Source organism: Pleurodeles waltl, chromosome 4_2, assembly GCF_031143425.1.
Source record: "Pleurodeles waltl isolate 20211129_DDA chromosome 4_2, aPleWal1.hap1.20221129, whole genome shotgun sequence".
NCBI classification, from domain to species: Eukaryota; Metazoa; Chordata; class Amphibia; order Caudata; family Salamandridae; genus Pleurodeles; species Pleurodeles waltl.
In genome coordinates this window covers 479,815,307-479,840,667 of record NC_090443.1, presented here as the reverse complement: position 1 = coordinate 479,840,667, position 25,361 = coordinate 479,815,307, and the positions used below count along the sequence as shown (strand labels likewise).

Genomic DNA, 25,361 nt, shown 5'->3' with positions numbered 1-25,361 from the left:
TAGCTTCACATATTTAATTTACTCTCCTCAAAAGCCATTACCACTCCCACCGCAGCCAGCACTTACATACCCTGCAGCATCGAGCACTTCGTAGCCGTGTCCACTGTAGGTTTTAAGGAGGATGCCTTTGTGGGGGTTCCATAGCTTCAGAGACTTGTCACTTCCACAGGTGAGGCAGTAATTCCCATCCACTGTTTAACAAAATCAAAGAAGAAACATGAGTAAAAACAAAACAGCAAGAAGTGAGGTGTTTGCCCAACAGTATACTTTTTTGACAAGATACTGTTTATTTTTAGTCTTATTGCTTTCAGGCAGTCTAGGAAGGCACATGCACTGTCTAGAGTATTAGACAGGCATTAAACGTGCTAAGGAAAAACCTTGGTAGTCGTGGCAGACTTGGGCATCCGACTAGGTCTTATAAATGTTTTAGCATCACTAAAATAGCTTGATATTTGCATATGCGGAAATGTCACCCAATCTTAGGCCGTCACACTGAATTCTTGGAAGAAATCAAGTTAGTCAAGTTGAGGATTTCAAGTTATATGAAGAAAACGTAGCCCCACACAAATTGGGAGAAGACATTTCTCTTAAGGTAACTACCTCAAACAGCCAACAGCATTCTCAAAGTGAATGTCAGAAGTTGTCGGTAACTAAGAAACTCAAGGTTTAGAATTTAGAAAGAAGTTCTTCATGCAGGCCTATAAACATGGCGTCTTCACCCAGGTGTATGCTCCCATTGCATAGGCCAACATGCCACGCGGTATATTGGTATGTGCATTGGGAGGATGACCGTCGACAGCATAATCAGATGTATGGACTGTGCAGCGGTGCCCGAAGGCTGTTGTACGTACCATTGAATCTCACAGCTCGGACTGCGCCCTGCTTACATTCAATGGTCTGGATCAGCTTCCCGGGCAGCTCTGGCTTCTGCGGCAGTGGTGCCGGGAACGCCATGTTCGTGGGCGCTCCAGGACTAAGCAATCAGCCGTGCATTGACTTCCAATTCTCGCTGGTTCCCTGCTAAAGCGTCCAAAGCAGTGATGGTTTCTTGAGCTCACGGTTCGTTCCTCCAGAAAGGTCAGCCTTTATCTCTGAAATAAAAACAGAGAAGGTTTAATGAACAGTTTAAAGCATCATCCACTCAGCTATGCGACCATGAGTGCATTTGAAGCGTTTGGTTGTTCAACCACAGGGGAGTTGTATGGTTTCATGCTACAACGGCAGCTTGCTTTTAAACATTTTATTCACCACATTACCTTCTGGGACTTGTAGTATAAGTTAAATAAATCAACTAGACTATCTCACCAACAAGCCTTAATAATTTGTGCACAGAAAGTCCAGGCCTGGAACAGATGTATCCTTGTAATAAGTTGTCGTGGGTATTCCATAACACAACCACCTTCTAACTAATTCATGTTTCTTCCTCGCCTGCGGTGACGTGTTTTTGTAGTAATGTATGTAGTGGGAGAGCTGAAAATCAATGTATTCTTTCAGTATTTTCCGAAGCCCTGCACATTGCTTTTGCTGCCTCGAAGCGTATGCAAGATGAATGTATATATGCAGCGCCTACTTTGGCCAAAGCAGAATCTTATAAAGCACTTCTAGCGGTTGTGATGGGACGTTGACTGCCTTTCAGTACAAAAGCTGGAAGGGCTTTTGGGTCCATATGTACGAACACATTTTCCCATTGACACAGAATGGGAAAAACCCTTTGCTACATCTGGCCCTTGGTTCCTTCGGCCTCCCGGATTGTGGTACTGACCCTATAAATCGGCATCACTATTCCTTTCACATTCCCGGAAACTCTTTCACGTCTCTGAAATGGCAAACTTTATAGGGATCTTATATGGATGGATGGACCCTCACCGTGCACTCGCGCTCATCATGGATCACTTGCGACAACACATACCCACAATCAGCACGACACTAGAAGCTCCAGTCCCTTGCTGAGTCAACAAACCAATTCAATGAAACCGGATAGTCTGCTTTCTCTAGTCCACCTGAGAGAGGTGGCTGGCCGGCATCCAACGGAACTCAATGGGAAGCCGCCCAGGCACTTAAAGACAAGAAACCAGGGACCAATGCACTGCTCCGAGATACTTCAAGGAATCAAAGGAGTGGTGATTAAAAATTTTAGTACAGGCCTTCGCCTCTTTTGCAAAACATGGCAACATTATTAAATCCTGAATAAAACACAGTCTTCTTGTAGAAATCTACAACACGCATTGACAAAGCCAATACCTGTGATGGTCGCACTAACAAAAGCAATACAAAAACACCTTCTGCAGTGCAAAGCGATTAATAACCAGACTGGCAATGCCAACTGGTTTGTCATTGCTCTGCCGCACCTTCAACCAACAAAGACACACCGTCTTGACACTGAAATGGATGCTGCACTCAGTGCCATTGTGGTTACCCTGCATTCAACAGGCACAATCTTAAATCCCACCTCCTCCCCAACACATTTCATCCTGCCTTCACACCGACACCTCGCCCGCCCTACATGGAATCACAGGGCCACACCTCTCACCATGCCCCCACGCCACCACACTGCTGTCGCTACACTAGGGCACATCTCTGACCCCGCCCTCGCAGGCGCACCTCCGCCTCACTGGCACAGCCCCCACACGGTACTCTGACGGGTACTTTTTTTTTGACCGCCCTCATGTACACCTGGCACTGTATTGACAAACTCCTAGCCTCGCACTCATGCGGACATCCCCAGCGTGTAGCGCACATACCCCCCTTCCATGACAATCTCACCCTGAACCCCCACACAAGCATGTATGTATCATGTATGTGGTACCTATGCAGGTTCAATGTGTTTTATGTGAGCATGGTGAACGCAATGCACATGTATGTTGGATATATTTATGTGAGTGTTGGGAAGATTATGGGGTCTTGGGGTGCTATGCAGCACTAGTGCCAGTGCTCTTTGGTGCAGCAACACTGTCGTCACATCCCACCTGGCGTCCTCTCCATGTGAGCGTTCTCGGGCTACAGGCGATGACAGCAGGCAGGGCCGGTGGCGCCCTGTGCAAGTTTATTTTGGCGCCCCTCCCCACCCCATGATCTCTTCCTCGATTTCACTCACTACCTCTTGGCAAATGTGCCCCTCATCTCTCCATCGCTCCCCTTTCACATACATTCATGTGTTATAAAGCTCTTGTAAAGGCTGGCTTTACTAATCCACTAACCTAACCACATAAAAAATAGCAGCATATTTAAGAGCCCCTAGTGCCATTCTAACAGCAAATTAGCGTCATTTTTATACGCTAATGTGGCGTTACAAGGCTAAAAATGCTGTGCCATATTTACAAAGTGGCGCAATGCATGCACTGCACCACTTTGTATCCCTTTGTGCTACATTATGCCTGCGCCAGGCATAATGTATGCAAAGGTGGCATTCTCCCATAACGGGAGGGGGCAAAAAATGGCGCAAAGAAATCTGACAGATTTTGTTGCGTCAATTTTTTGCAGCAGTTATAACGCCTGATCAGAGCAGGCGTTAAAAGGAGGCGTCTGTTGGTTACAATGGGCCTCTGGGTGCTTTGCAGGATTAGCATACAAAATTTTACGTTAATTCTGCAAAGCGCCCGACTAGCATATAAAAATTCTGATGCTAGTCCCCTAACTATAGCAGTGGTGTGCCGTATTTTAAATATCATGCACACATGGTGGCGTTAGGGGGGTGCTAAGGGGTTCAAGAAAAGTGGCAGAGCTCTGTGTGCAGTGCACTTTTTTCAAATATGCCCTATACGGCAGGGCTTAATTTGTAAGTAAAAAGGTGCTGATGCCCAAAGCCCTCCTCTTAAACACGCGGCTGCTGCAATGAAATGTGAGAACATGTAATTCAAAGGCAGAGTAATCTTGAAGCCATCTCGGGCCTCTTCAATCCATTTACAGGCACTCCCTGCCTCTTCAGCTCGGATTTCTGCTTTTTTCCCCATTGGGATGCTTTTTCGTTTTTTCTCTTCCTCCGTCTTTCCCTTATGTGTATTTTTCTTGCAGTAAATGCTTTAGGCAGATAAATAAGCACCATGGTGGCGTTAGGGTGGTGCTAAGGGGTGTAAGAAAAGTGGTGCTGCACTTTGTGCAGCACCACTTTTCTTAAATATGCCCCATAGTTCTGTTTTTGCAGCAGGCATATAAACCCTCTATGCTACTTTATGTAGAGTCAAAGCTGCCACAAGGCAAAACTCCCATCTTCCTCTCTCGAAGGAACATTAATCACAAGAGTTATCTTGACATTTTGTTCCTAGAAGGCTAAACCCCAAGGAACTTTTCAGCAGGTGCTTTTAAATCGCAAGTTTCGGAAGTTATTGATAAACACATCGCCTCCCTGAGGTCAGCGCCCGGTGCGGTTGCACTGCTTGTACCGCCCAAAAGCCGGCCGCCAGCAGGGTCCAAGCAGATCCCACTGAGGGGCAGCCCAGGGGCGTGGCTAAGCAGAGAGGCAACAAGAGCAGATTACGGAGGGAGAAAAAACCCGGCAGCCCTGGTGAGATATGTCCACCCATGGGAAAGAAAGGTGCCCCTGAGGTGAGGGGATGTGCTTCTGAGAGCGGGCAGACTGGAGATGTATCGCTGCTGTAAGGAAGGGGAGTCCATGGGTGGGAGTCAAGAAAGACAGGTATCGCTGAGGTGTGGGAGGGACTGAAGATGCAATGGAAACAATTCATACTGGAGAGGCATTGGAAACAGCATTTAATTTTCACAGGCCGTGACTGAAAGTTTTCCGGACCACTTAGACTAAAATGGGACAGTACGGTCAGAGCAGGCAGCTCGTGTGGACATTCAAGGCAGTGTTTCAAAGAAATCCTTGCACATTTTAAAGAAATCACTTAAAACAGCAACATTAAAAGGCAAGCCTGTATACACACCACCGGCGTGAGGTACTGTGGTTCTCACATTGAAGACAATCCCAGCGAACAAGGACTCCTAACAGAGGACCTGCTTCGTCTGCTGAATGACTCAACCTCCAAAGGCAACTTACAAACATCAAGTTTTTTTTCACCAACAATTAGGCCGAAGTCAACGAGTGGCTTCAAGCTGCTTGCAGTTCACCCATAGCGACATTTCACCTAGTGGAGACTGTCAGTTTCTATGTTGTCTCAGAAAGCAAGCTACAGGTCCTCAGGCCCCGAACTTCAAACCGTGGGCTTCAGGGTGTTGGTGATGAGAAATGGACAATGTGTTAGTGCTATTTCTTAGGTTGAATAATATGTGCTTTTAAGTTTTAACATGAACATTTTGCAATTAGAACGAAAAAGCTATGATGTCCGGAACTGTTTTTTTTAAATGGTATTGGCCGAACCAGGCCCGACTCCATCTTAGATTTAGGAGCCATTATTACTTCCTGTTTTCACTTCTCATTGACACCGCACTCTGAATAATGTGCAATGGTACTTTCTGTTGCCTTGAAGTTCCTGAAGCGCCTCAAAGGAAGTCACTTGGTTAGATTGTTGCCGTCCAAATCCTCTTCTTGTTCACTCACTGTAGGCTTATCACTGATAATGCTGCAACTGTTTATGTAACTAGATTTGTGCTAACATGTCCCATTCCGTTAGGTGAGAAGGGGACTCATTCAGTTTGAAGGATAGTGCTAGGATGGTGGTATTATATGACGTTTTTTGCGAGGATGTATAGTGATTCAATGTTGTATTGTTACAGCTGCTCGTGTGTGTGGATTCCCTTCGCTTTATATGATGAAATGGTCTATAAAAGAACATGTTTTAGGGGTGATCAGGAGATCTTTTGGTCTCTTTCCTGAGCAAGGGACGCTGCTTGATTTTCTAATTGCAGCATATTCTGAACCTAGACTATATTGTACATTCTGTATCTATTTGGAATTATTTCTTGGCAATAGGTTTATTACTGAAATATGCATTTTGATATACTGTCTTCTGCACTTTCATATTTTATTAAACCTTCATGGTTTTAAATTACTAATATTGATCCTTGAGTCATGGCTAATTCTTGAATGCCACTTAAAATGCTGCATTGACTCTACTTTAGAGACACATTTCCTTATTTATTCCTGAGGAAAACACGGTCTGCAACCCAGCATATGGTGCTTTATTTCTAACATAACAGATTGTTATCAGAAGTGGCGCTCAACAGTTGTAATCTAAGTTTGCTCAACTTGAAACACCCAAGTCCTAGGGGCTAAAAGGAAAGGCAGCGTTTTACGCAAAATGGCTAGGGTGTTTCAGTAGACACCACTCCAGACACTTAATAGCGCAGGGCAGTGCTGGGCCCACTCAGCTGACACACACACTTGCTCACACTCCTTCCTCTTTACAGCACTAAGGTGGCTTCTCTAGGTCCAGAAAGCAGCAGAAGCTCTAAGGAGCAGTACTCACCAGTCGCCCACCTTACCAGAAGGCCTCAGAGGAGGGCATAAGATGTAGGAAGTTGGCTCTGTATGCACTATTTCAAAGTAAGGAATAGTATGCACAGAGTCCAAGGGTTCCCCTTAGAGGTAAGATAGTGGCAAAAAGAGATAATACTAATGCTCTATTTTGTGGTAGTGTGATCGAGCAGTAGGCTTATCAAAGGAGTAGTGTTAAGCATTTGTTGTACACACACAAGCAATAAATGAGGAACACACACTCAGACAATTCCAGGCCAATAGTTTTTTGTATAGAAAAATATATTTTCTTAGTTTATTTTAAGAACCACAGGTTCAAATTTTACATGTAATACTTCAAATGAAAGGTACTGCAGGTAGGTACTTTAGGAACTTTGAATAATCAAAATAGCATACACAGTTTTCATAAAAATCACATATAGCTATTTTAAAACTAGACAGTGCAATTTTCACAGTTTGGGTCCAAGGTAGCCCACCGTTAGGGGTTCAGAGCAACCCCAAAGTTACCACACCAGCAGCTCAGGGCCGGTCAGGTGCAGAGGTCAAAGTGGTGCCCAAAACGCATAGGCTTCAATGGAGAAGGGGGTGCCCCGGTTCCAGTCTGCCAGCAGGTAAGTACCAGCGTCTTCGGAGGGCAGACCAGGGGGGTTTTGTAGGGCACAAGTCAGCACAGAAAGTACACCCTCAGCAGCACGGGGCGGCCGGGTGCAGTGTGCAAACACGCGTCGGGTTTCCAATAGAAATCAATGGGAGACCAAGGGGTCTCTTCAGCGAGGCAGACAGGCAAGGGGGGGGGCTCCTCGGGGTAGCCACCACCTGGGCAAGGGAGAGGGCCTCCTGGGGGTCACTCCTGCACTGGAGTTCGGATCCTTCAGGTCCTGGGGGCTGCGGGTGCAGAGTCTTTACCAGGCGTCGGGATCTGAGGAGCAGGCAGTTGCGGTCAGGGGGAGCCTCGGGATTCCCTCTGCAGGCGTCGCTGTGGGGGTCCAGGGGGGGGCAACTCTGGCTACTCACGGTCTCGCAGTCGCCGGGAGTCCTCCCTAAAGTGTTTGTTCTCCACAAGTCGAGCCGGGGGCGTCGGGTGCAGAGTAGCAAGTCGCACGGTTCCGGCAGGAAAAGTAGGTTGTTTTAAAGTTGCTCCTTTGTAACAAAGTTGCAGTCTTGGGTGAACAGAGCCGCTGTCCTCGGAAGTTCTTGGTCCTTCTAGAGCAGGGCAGTCCTCTGAGGATTCAGAGGTCGCTGGTCCCTGGGGAAAGCGTCGCTGGAGCAGTGTCTTTAGAAGGGGGGAGACAGGCCGGTAGAGCTGGGGCCAAAGCAGTTGGTGTCTCTGTCTTCTCTGCAGGGTTATTCAGCTTAGCAGTCCTCTTCTTCTTAGGTTGCAGGAATCTGAGATCCTAGGTTCTGGGGAGCCCCTAAATACAGAATTTAGGGGTGTGTTTAGGTCTGGGAGGGCAGTAGCCAATGGCTACTAGCTCTGAGGGTGGCTACACCCTCTTTGTGCCTCCTCCCAAGGGGAGGGGGTCACATTCCTATCCCTATTGGGGGAATCCTCCATCTGCAAGATGGAGGATTTCTAAAAGTCAGAGTCACCTCAGCTCAGGTTGCCTTAGAGGCTGTCCTGACTGGCCAGTGACTCCTACTTGTTTTTCTCATTATCTCCTCCGGCTTTGCCGCCAAAAGTGGGGCCCGTGGCCGGAGGGGGCGGCCAACTCCACTAGCTGGAATGCCCTGGAGTGCTGTAACAAAGGGGGTGAGCCTTTGAGGCTCACCGCCAGATGTTACAGTTCCTGCAAGGGGGAGGTGATAAGCATCTCCACCCAGTACAGGCTTTGTTACTAGCCACAGAGTGACAAAGGCACTCTCCCCATGTGGCCAGCAACATGTCTCGAGTGTGGCAGGCTGCTAAAACCAGTCAGCCTACACGGGTAGTTGGTTAAAGTTTCAGGGGGCACCTCTAAGGTGCCCTCTGGGGTGTATGTTACAATAAAATGTACACTGGCTTCAGTGTGCATTTATTGTGCTGAGAAGTTTGATACCAAACTTCACAGTTTTCGGTGTAGCCATTATGGTGCTGTGGAGTTCGTGCACCACAGACTCCCAGACCATATACTCTTATGGCTACCCTGCACTTACAATGTCTAAGGTTTTGCTTAGCACCTGTAGGGGCACAGTGCTCATGCACTGGTGCCCTCACCTATGGTATAGTGCACCCTGCCTTAGGGCTGTAAGGCCTGCTAGAGGGGTGACTTATCTATACTGCATAGGCAGTGTGAGGTTGGCATGGCACCCTGAGGGGAGTGCCATGTCGACTTACTCGTTTTGTCCTCACCAGCACACACAAGCTGGCAAGCAGTGTGTCTGTGCTGAGTGAGGGGTCCCCAGGGTGGCATAAGATATGCTGCAGCCCTTAGAGACCTTCTCTGGCATCAGGGCCCTTGGTACCAGGGGTACCAGTTACAAGGGACTTACCTGGATGCCAGGGTGTGCCAATTGTGTAAACAAAAGTACAGGTTAGGGAAAGAACACTGGTGCTGGGGCCTGGTTAGCAGGTCTCAGCACACTTTCAAATCAAAACTTAGCATCAGCAAAGGCAAAAAGTCAGGGGGTAACCATGCCAAGGAGGCATTTCCTTACAGTCTAGAATTGTCAGATCAATACACCTTTAATATGATACATTAATTAAATGATTGAAGGGGCACCACAAGCACAGCTCCCTCCTCTCATTGGAAACCGTGGCATGAACACACAGATTAGCAGGCAGTGGCTACAGCACAGCTGTACTGGGCATGAGGTAGCATGTGGTTCCTCCAATAATTGTGCCTCAAGTGCAGAAACACATTTGAAAGGCAAAAGGAACTACTTGTTCCGGCAGTCAGTACTCACTGCGTTTGAGTTGAAAAAACAGTCATTGGCAAAGCCAATACATCTCACCCTGAGCCCTATTTGCTTTGCTAGTGGTTTTTAGTGATGCTGTACACTATGGGTACTTGCAAAACATTCCTACGGGCCAAAAAGTATGGCCTGTGGTGTGGCATAGGGCTGCATTGATGTGAGGAGGGTGGGGTTCCAGGGAGAGGTGGATGCAAGGTGGGCACAGGTGGAGTGAAGCATGTGCATGGAATTAACTGAGTTGTAGAGTTATTGTGAGGGTTTACTTCAATACTGCCCTCTAAATTATGACCCTAGCCTGTAGAGGTGATGCAGATTTGATAATACTGTGTTAACTGTATCTTAGTCACTATCTGGGTAAACCTTCTTTGCTACCTATAGTCCTTCAGTCTCTGGCAATACTGGTTGTTAAAGGCCCTCTCCCTCGTTATAGGCCCTCGTCTGCGCCTCATGCCTAAAACTCCGGTTCAGGGCCTTCCACAAGTGGTACAGCCCTTGGCAGAGAGTATAAGGCTATATTAATGAAGGGTAGTCTTTTCCAGCATTGGAGTGATAACACTGAATACCAAAGTAAAAGCTGTTAGAAGTGTGCCTGATATTTAAGTAAATGCTATTTACATTATAGTATGCCACTTCCTTCAAGACCTAGGTAGAAACGGGATAGTTGAAAAGAAGTCTTCCATGAGAGGTTCATACGTGAAAAACATTTCATGAATGGAATGAACCAGGTGCTGGAACAATTTTCAGAGTGGGAGTGCTGCCATTTATGTACATCACTGCAGTAACAAGAGCTATGAAAAATCCATGCATCACACAGAGGAGAAGTTTGCTGTCTGATAGGCTTAGACCTAATGAACCACGAGGAAAATACTGCCACATCCAGCAGCATTATGATCAGGTGGATCACGCAACATATGGAAAAAAGAAACGTCAGCAAATGTCATAACATCATCCTAGAGGTTTTCCCCTTGCATGCAGACTCATCGGTACGCTTTGGTGTGATGGTCATTAACTGTGAGGAAACCCTCCACAAGCCAACAGGGGTTGATTATAAGCACTCCTTCCTCAGAAGACCACTAATGAATCAAATGCTGTACTCGGGAAAACCAACATGTGAACAGAGCCAAAGCCCCTCTTTATAGTGATTTTTAAAGCTCATTTTCTTGTGATCACAAAGGGAAGTGACAGCTGTACAGTCAAGACTTAAAAGGATTGCTTTGGACATACATTGTATGGATGAGATAATGGCCTAAATGTGTGATGACACAAGTGTACTTTTTGTGTGAAACTGCTATAGTAGTTAGCTATAAATAAGTCATACAAATCACTTAAATCACCAAGAATGAAAATGTGATATTAAATCTATCCACAGCTACAAAAGTATTGTAATCAACTTTAGCCTTAATGCCACAAGCACCATTAAAAACGGAGTAATCTACAGATTACACTACCACTAGAAGGAATGGGAAAGCTATGATCTAGGTTGCTATTACCTTGTGCCTGGACTACTGTAAATCACGTTATGTTGGTCTTGCTGCTTATCTACGTTCACAAATAGAATGAATTCAGAATATAGCTGCTCAATGTGTACTTGCCCTCAATAAAAATGAACATATCCCAGGTTAGCTAACATCTTTACATTGGCTTCCAAATAGAATAATTGTGTATTCATATAATAGGTTCTTTGTCATAAAACCATTCATTGCTCCCTGGCCAACTCTAACTACTTGCAAGCCTCACTCTTGTGAAACATTCTTAAGACCCTAGATCTTAGAGCAATTGCTGATTTACTCCTTTTTAGGAAACATATGGAAACCTACCTATTTATACTCAATTAGCTCACCAAAGTTTAGGAGAGAATCATGGTGACTTTATATGTTGGGAACGGTTTGCTTCACTGCAAGCATGCCTTTTGAGTAGCTGTTTGCGCTCTATAAATTATAAATTAAATAATCACATAGATTGATGTTAAGATGTGATTGACAGTGCTTCAAGCCAATGGCTGAAGGTTCTGGAGTTTAAAAGCAATGGCTGTTAGAGGCTGATCCTGGTCGCTTAAATGTGTAGAATACAATAGGTTTTCTTTTACAGGACAAACTTAAAATCAGACAAATATCTATCACTAGAAGATCACAGACCCAAACACCTACTCAATATTGCGAAGAAGATATTCTCAAAGTTCATCCTGAGTCACATGGACAAGTTTGTCAGAAAAGCAAATCTTGACCGCAATACAAGCTGGCTTTGTAAAAGTGCAAGGAAACAACTCATCATCTTAGATCATATAAACAGTAATTCGGTCACCAAAAGCTGATGCTTTTCTAGGCCGCATCATGTTTAATTTACTTAAGCATTTGACTAGGGATGCTGGGAAAGCCTCTGAAGTTAAATTTAGCATTACTTGCTACTTTGGCAAAACTTGACTCCATCACACATGGACACATTCTAATCGGCCTATGAGTAAAATGAAAAAAGAAATTTGGCACAAACTAGAAAGTGCAACAAGGATGTTATCTCACTCCACATTCTTCAACCTATACACACACACACACACACACACACACACACACACACACACACACACTGTGTGTAAATATCTCGGAAGCATCTCCAAATGATGGAAAACGTTGATGCAATGTAAATTACACTGCTACAATTTGCTGAGCATTCCTTCCTTCTAGCTCAAACAGAAAGTCCTGCGGCCTTAAGAGTCAAAGTACGAGACTACAAATTAAACAGACTCAAAATCAAACCAACTAAATCATAGGTGATGATAGGAGGTCCCAGAGAAGCGATCATTAAGTTTAATCTCTCACCCTACTCTCTAGAATTAACATGGAAAATCGAATACTTACACTACTTGGGAGTTACCCTGTCAGACATTCTTTCTTGACTAAAGAAGATAAGGAAAACCATGTCAAAAGCTGTGGCGTCTGAAGATTTGATACTCAATGAAAAGTCTTCTATTACAGTCTGAACCAGGCTGTCAAGCAAAAGGTGGGAGGAATAATATGCTGCTGGGGCTCTGCAGACATAAGAGAGACACGAGTCACAGAACACAACAGCGAAAACCTTGGGCCTCCCATAAGGAATAAGCCCAAAGAGCTTCTACTAGAAGCAGCCCTAGTAATGGGGGTTTGGGGTCAATTCAAGATGCAGCCTGAGACGCACGGGTTTTGTTTTCAATAAAAGGAAATGTAGTCTTACTAATCAACTGATAGAGCATAGAAAGAGTGTTTGCCACACATTCCCAACACACAAACTATTCTTTGAAAACGTGAAGAAACAGCTCACAAGTTTAGACCCAGCAGGAACACTGAAGTGGAATCCGACCAGTCGGCTGGTCTTTCTGTATGCTCATTTTTTATACGAAGAGACCTTTAATCAAAGATTCTGTATTTTATACAAGGTTTAGTGTACATGTGGTGCAGGTATGTTAACTCATCTGCAAAAGGGCCATATTTCTGTGTTCCCATTCACCAGAATCTCAGCTGACATTAAAAAAAAAAAACACAATAGCTTCATTTGTACGCTACCCCTCAAAATTGGAGGGGAGGCATGATGATCACAAACTGCAATATGAGCAGTATCTCCATGCCTCCTTCTTGAAAGCAAAGGGGAAACATAAATAACCACAAAATCGACATCAGGATTTCACTTTTAGTCTCGCAGATTAGTTGTTTTTGTGTTCTATTAAAATGCCTCAATAGATAAGTCGCTTCACAGCCACTTCAGCGCTCTAAGAGGAAAGATCCGACACAGACTCGGTTCATTACCAGAAATTCAGGGACAAACGATTGTCCTGGCAGTCTTACTGAAATCAGTATCAAGGCTATCATGTCTTAAAGAGGTCCTGTTAGTAAGAGAACCCGGTTCTGTGGGAGGGGACAGGGAGGCTCATCTCAAAGTTCAATTTGAAAATGGTGGATTGTCGGTTACTAAACTTCAAATTGTAAAATGTGTTTTTGCCCAGCAGCTCAACTGTGCTCCTAAGGAACTAATCAGCTGCCACCGGCTATTTCTTTGATGCACCTCCTGCAAAACTATTCTGCAACTAAAAATTGTTTGCATTCAACCAAGGCTTCCCTAGGCCAAAACAATAACTTTCAGCATAGTTCTTATGTCACACAACTTTAGCTGGTGACCAACGTCTTTGGCATGTGCCATGCTGTAGTGCTTTCCTCTTATCTAGTTTTTAAAGCACTAACATAACACAACAGAAATGCACTTCTGAGGTCAAAGAAGACTTTTATTGTTGTTAATTCTTCCCCAACCACAATATTTATGAATGACGAATTAGTAGCTTTCAAGTCCGCGTTAATCAAACAAAATATATCAGTTTGCAATATACACAGCAGGTTATATTTATAAGATATTGAATGCAAAGCAAAACAAATACTTCACCGTGTGGGAACTATCTACAGCTTCATCTTTCTAAGGTCTGCAAGCTGATGACCCCTGTCAGCCGCGAGAAAGAGATTCATCTACCCACACGGGATTGCTGGCAGCTGGCGCCAAGCTCCAGCACGAGGTCCGGCAGATTCGAATCTGACCCTCTGCAGCCTGTTACATTTGTTACAACGGTGTGCCCCCTCCTCTCAGACCTGGGAAACTGAGCAAGCCCTTTGGAGACTGGCCAGGTCTCCAAGACTACTCCTGTTCCCAAGCTCAAGCGAAGAGAAAAACACCCATGTACTCTCTCTTATCATGTCTAGTCTACTGTGAGAAAAACATCTTGGTTCTCTTGTGCAAAAACACAGCTTGGAAAAATACAGCTTGGATTCTCAACTGCAATGTCTAACTCCACGTTAAAGGCAATGGGCAGCTAACCTAAATATCAAATGCAATGTCTAGTGTCATGTCAAAGCCAATAAGCATCTAAGCTGAATACAAAATGCAATGTCTTATATCATGTCAAAGCCCATAGGCAGCTGAGCTGAATACAAAATGCAATGTATAATATCATGTCAAAGCCAATAGGCAGCTGAGCTGAATATAAAATGCAATGTATAATATCATGTCAAAGCCAATAGGCAGTTAAGCTGAATACAAAATGCAATATATAATATCATGTCAAAGCCCATAGGCAGAATATCTAATAGCATGTCAAAGTCAATAGGCAGCTAAATTGAATACATCATGTCAAAGCCAATAGGAATGCAATGTCAAAGCCAATAGGCGGCTAGACTGGATACAGCATGTCAAAGCCAATAGGCAGAATACAGAAGGTAATGACTAATGCAATGTCAAAGCCCATAGGCGGCTAAACTGAATACAGAAAGTAATGGCTAATGCCATGTCAAAGCCAATAGGCAGAATACAGAATGTAATGACTAATGCAATGTCAAAGCCCATAGGCGGCTAAACTGAATACAGAAAGTAATGGCTAATGCCATGTCAAAGCCCATAGGCAGAATACAGAATGTAATGACTAATGCAATGTCAAAGCCCATAGGCGGCTAAACTGAACAAAACATACCATGTGCTACTGGTGAACATTGAGCAACTAATATGCGCAGTGGTGAAACACAAAGTCATTGGTCAAAACAAAATTTAACAAATGGCAGTACACATGCCCTATGGGTTAACATCTGCAAGTCTCTTCATTCACGTTGCTGCTTTGTACTACAGATTGTGGCTGTTATTTCAGAGGCACTATCGCTGAACAGAAGGCTCTCACCTAATTGCATGCGGACAGCTACTTTTGCAGCGGAGATATACATGCAGCACAATAGAGGCCACATGTCAAAGAAATGTTCTATTAAAAAAACATGAGCTCATGCTGGAATTGTTATTTTAGTGTTTCAGAAAAGCACAAAGATAAGTAACCCAGCATCAGAATTTTTAGCAAAGTCTAATGTGGGAAGTAAAATATACAGATTAGGATATGCGCAGAACAGTAATGTAATTTCTTAAGTGAAACATTTGAAAGACTTCCGCCTAAACTGAGTGTTGCCACCCATCAGACCACATCTTGAAATCTCACCACCAAGCCGCAGCTACAGAAGTTGGGAGGTACTCCATTGAAGGTAGAAGGACAGAGCCAACCGGGGTCCAGGACTCGAGTGACAATGGTGAATAACCTGGTTCCTGGCCTGATGGGGCTTCAAAGCTTTACCTTCTTTAAGGTGCATAAAGATACAACTTATTCTCTTTAGACACAATGGTGCACCTTTGCTCTCCTACCACAGCTGCCAACTCGCCCACATTTGATGTTTTGCCCACTTTTCAATAATATTCACTCTCCTCAATCAACAGGTCTGCATAAAAATAAATACTGGTCTGATCGCTTATCAGTGATCTTATTAATTGCTAGTCGGACCGGTCCTCATCCCACCTATTACTTGTGAGGCAAATACCGCCCCCCAGACCCAAGAAGCACTAAGAAAACGTCAGACTGAATTGCCAGCTCTATGCTATCTCACCATCCTCTTGACATGCTTCTAAGTCACACTGAAAGCCCAGAGAGAAAAGAGGGCGGAGGAGGCAAAATGATTGGGACGAGGACGAATAGGACTAAGATAACGATGATTACCAATAAACAGATAGGCCATTACCGCTACGTCCCTCATCCACATCATTACTGACTTGGGAGATATACTCAAGATTATAGGCCTTCCAAAAAAAATGAATAACAATCACAAACGCAATATCATAACCTTTTAATGCATAAACGGTGAACATACACAGAAAAAACTCTACAGGCAACCAAACTTAACTTTCTCTACTAAATATTATACATATAATAATGGCACAGACAATATAATACATTTTTCTCACCTCTACTTTATTTCACATAATACTGCGTAGCATTTAGAAGTTTTATCCTGCATCACAGTATCAAACTTTATATCTGAGCTCTACTCAAAAACAATCAAAAAGCTGAAAAACACCATACCATTCTCTACCACTCATTCGGGCTCGCACATGCCACAATCGCACTGCACACACTCATCAATCTACTTTCACAGTGTATCAAAGTAACAGTTTAAAATCCTATCAAAACATACTATATACAATTTCATTCAGGCCACGGTAGATTAGAACAGTAATTGCAATTCACCAATTCTTCAATCATATAATTGTTATTATTCTATGTTTCCTCTTTTAATGTTCCTTTTAATTTCTATAATTTAAGTCATGTTTTCCTGAATTGTGGCATCAAATGCAGATACTATTTCATCTGTGGCATCATTAGTTTCCGTTTTGTTACTGTAACATCTGTGGCTTCTTTAGTTTCCATTTCTACTTGCGTTTCAGCGGCTTGCGCGTTCTTCAAGAAAGCCACTTTAACAATTTATCCTAAGGAAGCGAGCAGCTACAAATGATTTTCATGTGTATAGAAATTAATTTAGAGAATTTACAGGAAAAACCAGAAGGAAAAGGACAGCTAGAGACTGCAGAAGGGGAAAGCATGACCGCCTCAGTCAACTGGGGATAATCATATTAATTTCATCTTCCTGAACTCTGTACAGGAGCTTGGGAATCGGAGGAAATAGAAAGAAGGCATTTACGAGTTAAGTTTTATCCTTGATGAAAAGAGATCTAGAAGGGGGGTATGGTTAAGGGCTGATAAAGATGGAGGCTTGACTCCGAACTCCTGCTCAAACCGTCAGCAGAGGGCACCGGGGGGACTTAAACCACAACCCAAGGGGCCCCGTGTGGGAATAGAACCTCAGACGCACTCGCTGTGCTGAGTCCTGGATGGACCTCAAAGACATGGTGAGCAGACCTGCGCCAGGCCGGCCCTGTAATCCAAGACAGCATCTGCCAGGAGCTGGAGGCGCCAGTGGAGGGGGCCTGAGGGACTGGCGGCAGCCCAGAGGCCGCTTGCGGGATTGTCTCGGTACCATGTGGACAGAGCCTCTGTGGGTGGAGTGCCAGGCAAGTGACCTCTGCAACTAGGATGAGTCTGGAGATCCACCAGCAGAAATGGACTGCTGGCTCTGTTGGATGAGACTGCTGCACTGGGAGCTGGCAAAAGCCAGATTGTGGAGGATGATAGATGTTAAGCTGCCAGACCGGCCTTATTGCCAAAAAACAAGCCCTGGAGGTCACTTGCAGAGCAACACCTGGAAAAACTGCTCCATCTGGTGAGTTGTTGAAGACGGGCAGCGGCGCGGAGGGAGGCCCTGATGCCTGTGGGCTGGATGTAGTCCTGCAGCCTGACATCCACACCACAGGCTTGGAGCACAACCTATGGCCCCTGCTGAAGACCCTGGGGTGGTAGACTGACTGATTCCCACCTCGGGCTTGAGGGCCACTTACTTGACAGGTCTGGTGTGGCATGGGCTCCCTAGGGAATTCTGGTACCCGCGGCCCTGCAGATGACTGGTTGGGCAAGGTGGCAGCCCCTTGGGACATTGAACAAACAATGTAAGTACCTGGTGCCTTGAGAGAAACCTAACGAGGGACTTGAGTGCTGCAGGGCTGACTAGTACTCTCTAGGACCAGAGGACTGCTGGAGGGGGGGGGGGGATTTGGCCTCAGCAGACTTGATCCCCTTGCGCGTTTGGAACCAGGGCCATCAGCTCCTACTCCAAAGAGGACACCAAGAAGGCAGGGGGGAGGGAGGGTCGAAGAAACCTACCTGGCAGGAGGTCACACGTGACCTGTACTCAATGTTCAAGGTGCCCCAGCCAGACACTGCTATCGTGTGGACCTCCCTGGAGAAACCCCAAAATGTAAGCTTGTGGAAAGTATTGTCACAGGGGGAGAACCAGATCTGGAAGACAGCAGGGAATGCGCCCGGGCACGAATACTACACCGCCGTCAGAGGGGCCCCCAGCCATCGAGGGCAAGACAAGCTGGACAAGATCTTAAAGGTGGTCAGCACCTCTAGAGACATCTTTGAGTCAAAGATCAATAAGACAGCCATAGACCTGGACATACACCTTGATTACCATTGCCGGCTGGTGGACAAAGTAAAGCGCCATGAAGACACAGTGGGGGAGATGAGGCTGGCGGAGGGTGAGCTCTGGACGCAGGTGAAAAACCTCTCGAGTATGGTCGTGCAACTGGACAGGTGGGTGGAGGACACAGAAGGCCATAGCAGCTGAAATAATATCAGAGTAACTGGCCTCATGGAGAACATGATCCACTTCCTTGAGACCTAGTTGTCAACCGAATTTGCCCATAGGGGACTGTCTCCCCTTTTCTCACTACAACGAGCCCACAGGGTCCCAGTGCTCCACTCGATACTCAGCCCGGGCCAGTGGTGGCCTGCCTCCTTCATTACAAAGAAAGGAACTTGATCATTTAGAACGCACAGACCAATGGCAGCTTAGGGGTGGATAACAGCAAAGTCAATATTTTCCTTAACTACAGTATGCTGGTGCAGCACAAGAGGATTTCATTCCTTGAAGTCGAGAAAGAACAGAGAGAAGTAGGCATAGCACATATACTTTTATTCCAGGTGCAACCTAAGATCATACTGGATGGACATGCTCTCTTCTTCTCTTAACCCTCCAAAGCCTGAGACTGGTTGGAACAGTGTAAATCTGGAACAGACAAGAATGTACAAACAAGGCCCATGCCTCCAAAAGCTAAATGAGAGCAGGGGAGAACTAAGAAGACTCCACCGCCCATCAAGAGATCAGGTGGCCCAATCCCAGGCAGAAGTGGTGGACTTGGCTACCACGCACTTTCACAGGGATATTCCAGAGGACATGCAGCCAGATGGGTTCACAATAGACTAATTCTGTGAGGAACATTGGAACAGGCCAATCTTGACCCGCTTGATTGGCAGATGACCTTTAAAACAGCAAGACGCTGACAACCACAGGAAGCTGACTGGAGCTCAACAAATGGTTCAGGGCAACACTGATCCTGTAGTGGATCCTATGTATATGCCCTCTGCCACTTTGAGCAATGCCCCTACAGAGCTATAGAACCTATCCACTGACTGAGAGACTGATGTCTTGGTGCTAATGATCACTGGCTGGTGGCCCCCTCCTTTGTAGACTCCCACGTGAAGATGCCTGGGAGGATGAACTATAGACTGTTGGTAAAGTTGACCAAGTTTGGATGGTTGATATTTACTATGCCACACTGGGGTGCAGAAGATGGGAAGCGTTTTTGTTTATTTGATGGTTACACCTTACCGCATATGCGACTAAGACCAAGATTGCTCAAACAATTTCCAATACTGATTATTTCATACCACCCATATGGCAGGCATACCAGGTAAATATAATATACTAACTTGGAACATACAGGGAATGGTACACCATGGGAAGTACAGCCATACCTGTCGGAAGGGGTGGACATCACACTCCTACAGGAGATACACCTGGTCTAGCACTGAGCTACCAAAACTAAAGAGATGCTAGAGAGGATAGGTGTTTCCCACAGGATGCTCAGTGTTTGCCAGGATTGTATTAATCTGGGTCAGACCCAGAACCCCCTTTGGAACTTTTGCCACCCACATAGATAAGGAGGGGAGATATGCAGTAGCACAATGGAGATTAGATGGCACTGAGGTACTCTTGGGTAGTCTTTATGCCCCTAATGTTAGCCAACTGTAATTTCTCAAGACCATCACTAAGACACGAACCGGAGTGGATCGCCTGCCTACACTGTTGGGGGAGTGGGGCAGAGAGACTATCTGTGTGGCCTATCCAGAACGCTCCTTCGATTCAGTTGGCCTGGGAATTTGGTCAGTGGATGGCACATTGGGTGCTCCATGATCTGTTGCGCGCTCGATATCCTGGACCACAGGAATACTCATTCTTTTTCCCAGTATCCAACTTACACATGTTTGAAAGCCCTGCTGAGCATGCACACACTGGGAGGGGCCAACATGTCCACTGAGCACCTTACCAGCACCATTTTCATCCACAACCCTTTTCTTATGCAGCTACAGTGGGGCAGGCATAGGGTTACGATCCTGAACCGTTGACCACCCCATCAGTGCCTACACGAAATGGTGAATTGGGACAAGACTGCAGAGGTCACTAGTGACTATTTTCAACATTACTAACGATCGACTGACCACATCCATACAGAATAGGAAGCATTTAAGTTAGCACTACTGGAGCAATCCATGCAACAATTGGTGGGCGTGGGTAGATCTCTAAAGCACAAACTCCTGGAATTAGAGGAATACATGAGGTGATCGGAAATATCTGGCTCACACAATGCGATAACCAAACAAGCATTACAGGAGAAACTGGAACAGTACCCAGCACTGCAGGAACAACTAGGCATACACGTGCCAGTAGTACTTGAACACCTCCACTACTGAGGGGGGGTAAGGTGGACAGGATGCTTGAATGGCTAATGATGGCACACGAACCAGGTGTCCCTGCCATTCTGATTATAGCTGAGGGGGTGGGGGGGAACAATGAAACCCATGCATATGGCCAATCATGAAGTATTCAACACACAATTATGCAGCACTTTGTCTGCCCCCAAGAGATGATCACCGATAAGGCAACCAAGGCTATCCTGGACATGGCGAAGCTTACATGGTTACCGGAGGAAGCTAGGGACTCATTATCAGGGCCCATTAACGAGGCGGAAATCCGGGGAACACTGAGGGAGATAACCAATGGAAAAACATCAGGAACTGACTGGTTTTCAGTGGAATTTTACAGAGTACGCCACACCTGTTGCCCCCAGAATGATAGCTATGTATATTGAGGTATACAAAAGAGGTCTCCTTCCTGATATAGTAATGGAGACACTTCGGGTAGTGATCCCTAAACCTCTCAAAGACCCTGCAGATGTGGCCTTGTAAAGAGGACTCTCAATGTTCAACCACGACTATAAAACACTCAGTAAGATCCTTGTGAGCACACTATACTCTTTTAGTGAGACTCTAATCAATGTCGATCAGAATGGGCTCATCCCCTTCTGAAACACATCCCTTAATATACGTTGCCTGTCTCACGTGATGCAAAAGACTCCACAGAACTACCATGCTTTCGTGGTGGTCATTTTCATCAAATTACAAAACTCCTTTGACACAGTACATTGGCCCTCCGTCATGACCACCATGACACGCATTAACCTAGATGAGCGCAATCGCTTACTCTTCTGTATGCAGGTGCTTGGGCTATGGTACCCGTTGGATAACTGATTTCTGCCCCCACTGTAATCAGATGAGGCACCAGGTAAGAATGCCCCTGTTGCCCATAATATTTGCTACTGGCATTGAGCCCTTTGCCTCCATAGTCCATGAGGAGGGATAGGGACTAAGGGCCATATGTACGAAGCTTTTTCCCATAGACACAGAATGGGTAAAATCCTTTCGTACATCTGGCCCTAAGGTACTGCTGAGAGGGGAACAATGCATCTCGCTATATGTAGATTATAATTTACTATTTCCTTGTGACGCAGCCACAGGGATACCTTGCAGTGTGCGAATGCTGGCTGACTTCGGAGCGGTGTCGGATTGTCTGTGAACTGGGGCAAGACGTGCGCATTCCCTGTGCACCTCACTATGCAAACAGCTCCAGGAGCAGTGGCTGAAGAGGGTATTTCGTGGAACTGACAATGCTCGAATACTTGGCTGTGAAGGTCTGCCTTTCGCATGTCCGTGACAGCAATTTGGAGGCAGCACTGCAGTCGATGAGAACCACAATGAAATTTGGCACACAATGCATGCAACAGCTCCTCCAAATGGCACGAGTTGCACTGACAAAAATATTCATGCTACTCTGAGTTGTACACTTTTTTGTGATGCTACCAATATGGGCACCACTATCTAGGTTTACAGAAATGACCACGCTGAGGGAACAGATTTGGGATTAGGGCCACCAACGAATGTCACATCGTCTTTTACAGTGACCTATGTAGGGAGGTAGGCTTGGAAGTGCCCAACCTCAAACTCTATTATGCTACTGCACACCTACAGTCAGTGGGTTGGTGGCTTAACTGTGACCGAAAGGAAGAGCTGGGCACAATAGGAGAGGCAAACAATGAAGGGGCTTCATGCAGCGCTTTTACTAGGTAGACGGATGGCCTTGATCAAATGCCCCCACCAGCTGATGATAGTGCTATGAATATGGAAGAGGATCATTAACAAAAACGAAAGACAGACTCCTCTATTCACCCACTCTGTCACTGGTGGAACTTTCAACATTGCAAAGGGGAGGTACTGCAGAGCCCACGAGAGCTGAACGGGGTCGAGATATATGGAAGACTGATAGACCAATGGGGAACTCAAGAGCTTTGGCTTTTTAGTAGATGAGGACAATGTACTGAGCTCACAGTCCCTCACCTAAGACGCACTCAGTGGGGCAATGCAGGATAAATTGAAAATGGGGTCAGTGGAATTCCCAACCCATGACACTCTACAGAGGCTCCTCATATTTGAAGGTGAGAGGGTGGAAAGGAGGGAATCCAATGGATCTAAAAGATCTTTTCTTGCGACTTCTTGCTTTGTTCTGTAGACCTCTGTCTTCTGGAAGGTTATCTGAATGAAGAATTATATTTCTAAGAGCCAGAAGACCAAGACTGCTGACATCTGAAGGAATAGAAAAGGAGATGCATTTTGTCTTCAGGAAAAGAGCCAAAAAGGTGAGAATCATTAAAAAGCATCAGGCCTCAAAAAAACATAAAAATGTTACTAGACCTGCAGGTCCAGTAGCTTGAACAATCTACTCGACCTACCTGTAATGTACTTGACCCCGAAATGGGTCTCAAATTGTGTGATCCTATGCAAAAATTGTATTTTACAGTCGCCTTTTTCTTCATTCTCACATATGGGTGCACCTTCAAATATGCGAGTTCAGCATATCTGCTGAAAAAAAAAAAAAAAAAGTCCTCTTTTGTTTGATTAAATACACTAAACGTTTACTCCATGTATAATAAATCTAGCCCACATTTAGGGTACACATGATCCATGCATGGCTTGTCCTTTAGTTTACCAATAGCTTTGCCATCCGGGCAGGAATGTTTCTCAGTTTATGTTTAAACACTCACTTTTAATAAGTATATTACTAAAGCATGACGGGGTAGCGCACCATCATTTACAGTTAGTAAATTTCTAAGAAATGTCCAAAAACCTTCCCACTAACTTCCAGCTTTTTTTTTTTTGATAAACAAATTTTATTGTTTTATAAAGTATAGAATAGAACTTTAGATAAAGCAGGTAGGCATAGCAGTGAACATTTACAGGGTAATACATTTTAGTGACAGACCACCACAGTAGACAATTTGAACTTAATTATGGATCAGCAATAACATTCAGTGTAGGTTCCATTACCACTTTCGTGTTTGTGTCTTTTCCCCGCTTTATGGTCATATGACCATCCATCCCCCCCAAATTTTCTAAAATTTCTGTGGGCAGCCTCTAGATTCGTACACCACTGATTGGCGCACCAGTCTACACCCCTCCGCCACTTTCGAACTGATGGGCCCTCGGGAGAGATCCAGATGGCGGCAATGTCTCTTTTGGCGATCAACATGGCTGTGGCAGCCATGGCTCGCTTTGCCCTTGGACCTCCCATCTCCTCCATTACCCCCAGTAGGGCCAATTTAGCAGATCTCTGAATCTCTCGCCCCAGGGCGGCTCCGATCTCCTGGAGTACCCCGCCCCAGTATATCTATCACGTTACAGGAACATATCATATGTAAAAAGTTGGCAGGGCCTCTCCCACACTGTGGGCATTGGGCGGAGGGGCAAAGGCCCGCCCGGTATAGTCTAGATCGACGTCACTCAAAGTACGGCCCGCGGGCCGCCAGCGGCCCCACAGACCTACCTTGGCGGCCCGCGAGCCGTGACTAGAGGAACTTTGGCCCATACACTGGTAGAAAATGAACAAATAAATACACATAAATATGTGACTCCCGCTTCCTGGAAGGTTACAAACACTAGAAAGCAGTTTTGTAATGGGTTCTGCGACCTAAGGTATAGAAAAGGCAACCGGAAGTGCCCACCACTTCATCGTTTCTAGTGTTCAGCAGAGAAAGGGGAACTCCAAGTTACTTCTGAGAGGCAACCAACTAAAATAAAAACATACTTTATGGAGTGGGAAAGAAAAAAGCTCCTCTGGTTTAAAACGCCACACAGGACATTAGAAAGTGGGTAACAGCAAAAAACATCAGTGCAAGAAAAGTTGTGTAAATTACTACAAAAACGAACAATCCACTTTTTATTTTATGGAATAATATAATTGTACGAATACCTTAGGGTTAGTTCTTTGAACATACTTAGGTCCATTAAATCCAGTTAGATACCTAACGATTTCTAAGAACTCCATACTGATTAACGCTCCTGAAGTATTGCTTTGATTGACTCACATTCCACAAATGTCTGCACCAAGTAATTATACACTGTAATATTCACTTTATAACCTGCACATCTGCACCAGCCATGCACTGTGCACTCACATTTAGCCAAATCTTTCGTTGAAAGTGACAAGCCTTTCACTGTTACCACAAAAACAATATTGCTGTATACATTCTAATAATAAATTAATGTTTTTCTAAATAATATACGCTCACCAAATGTGACGCGTTTTATTTCTATTCACACAAATTTTACAAATCTACACACATGATTTTCGAGAAGCTAATGATCAGAGGATATTACAATCCCACAGAGGATCAGCTCCCCAATAGCGTAAATATTTCAAGGCGGTGAGAGAAAAAAGTCACTCCTGATTTACAGTCTTCATCAACTATGATAGATTCATAAAGGTCAAGTGATCAATCGTTGACTCCACGTTCTTGACCGGAGATTTCTAAGAGATACTTATGGTCTAAGGAAGTACAACACAGACATATTTTTCCTGCGCGGAAACACACGTACAGTGTAACCAAAGGTAGGTGTGACTAATAAAAATTAAGGGGGTGACTTCTAAAATCCAACAACCTTCAAAATGAGGGAATAAAAACAAACTTTTCATATAAAGGCAGATTTGCTTCTCCTTAAATCTACTGAAACGTAAATTACAACGTACAATGACAACTTTGATATGAGCCAGCAGAATAAGTTAATTCCAGATACTTTACAACTTGACTTACTCTGGAGTACATCAAAGGAGAACTCCATTCATTTTTAACTTGAACTCATTTGGTACAGAGCCTCCACATGCTCTATCTGCAGATTTTGAGATAGATATATTATTTTTAAGTCAAACCTATTAGA

General features: G+C 44.9%; 1 protein-coding gene across 3 annotated transcripts in view; it reads right to left on the bottom strand.

Annotated features, from left to right (window-relative positions):
* WDR83 (WD repeat domain 83) overlaps window positions 1-25,361 on the bottom strand; it is a 188,316-nt gene that overhangs the window by 145,894 nt on the left and 17,061 nt on the right. For all 3 annotated transcript variants that reach the window (XM_069231831.1, XM_069231832.1, XM_069231830.1), the window contains 2 exons: window positions 852-1,091; window positions 71-191 (listed from right to left, as the gene is read on the bottom strand). In XM_069231831.1, coding sequence (XP_069087932.1) covers window positions 71-191; window positions 852-954 — 224 coding nt within the window. In that variant the 5' untranslated portion in view covers window positions 955-1,091. The remainder of the gene's footprint in view (window positions 1-70; window positions 192-851; window positions 1,092-25,361) is intronic.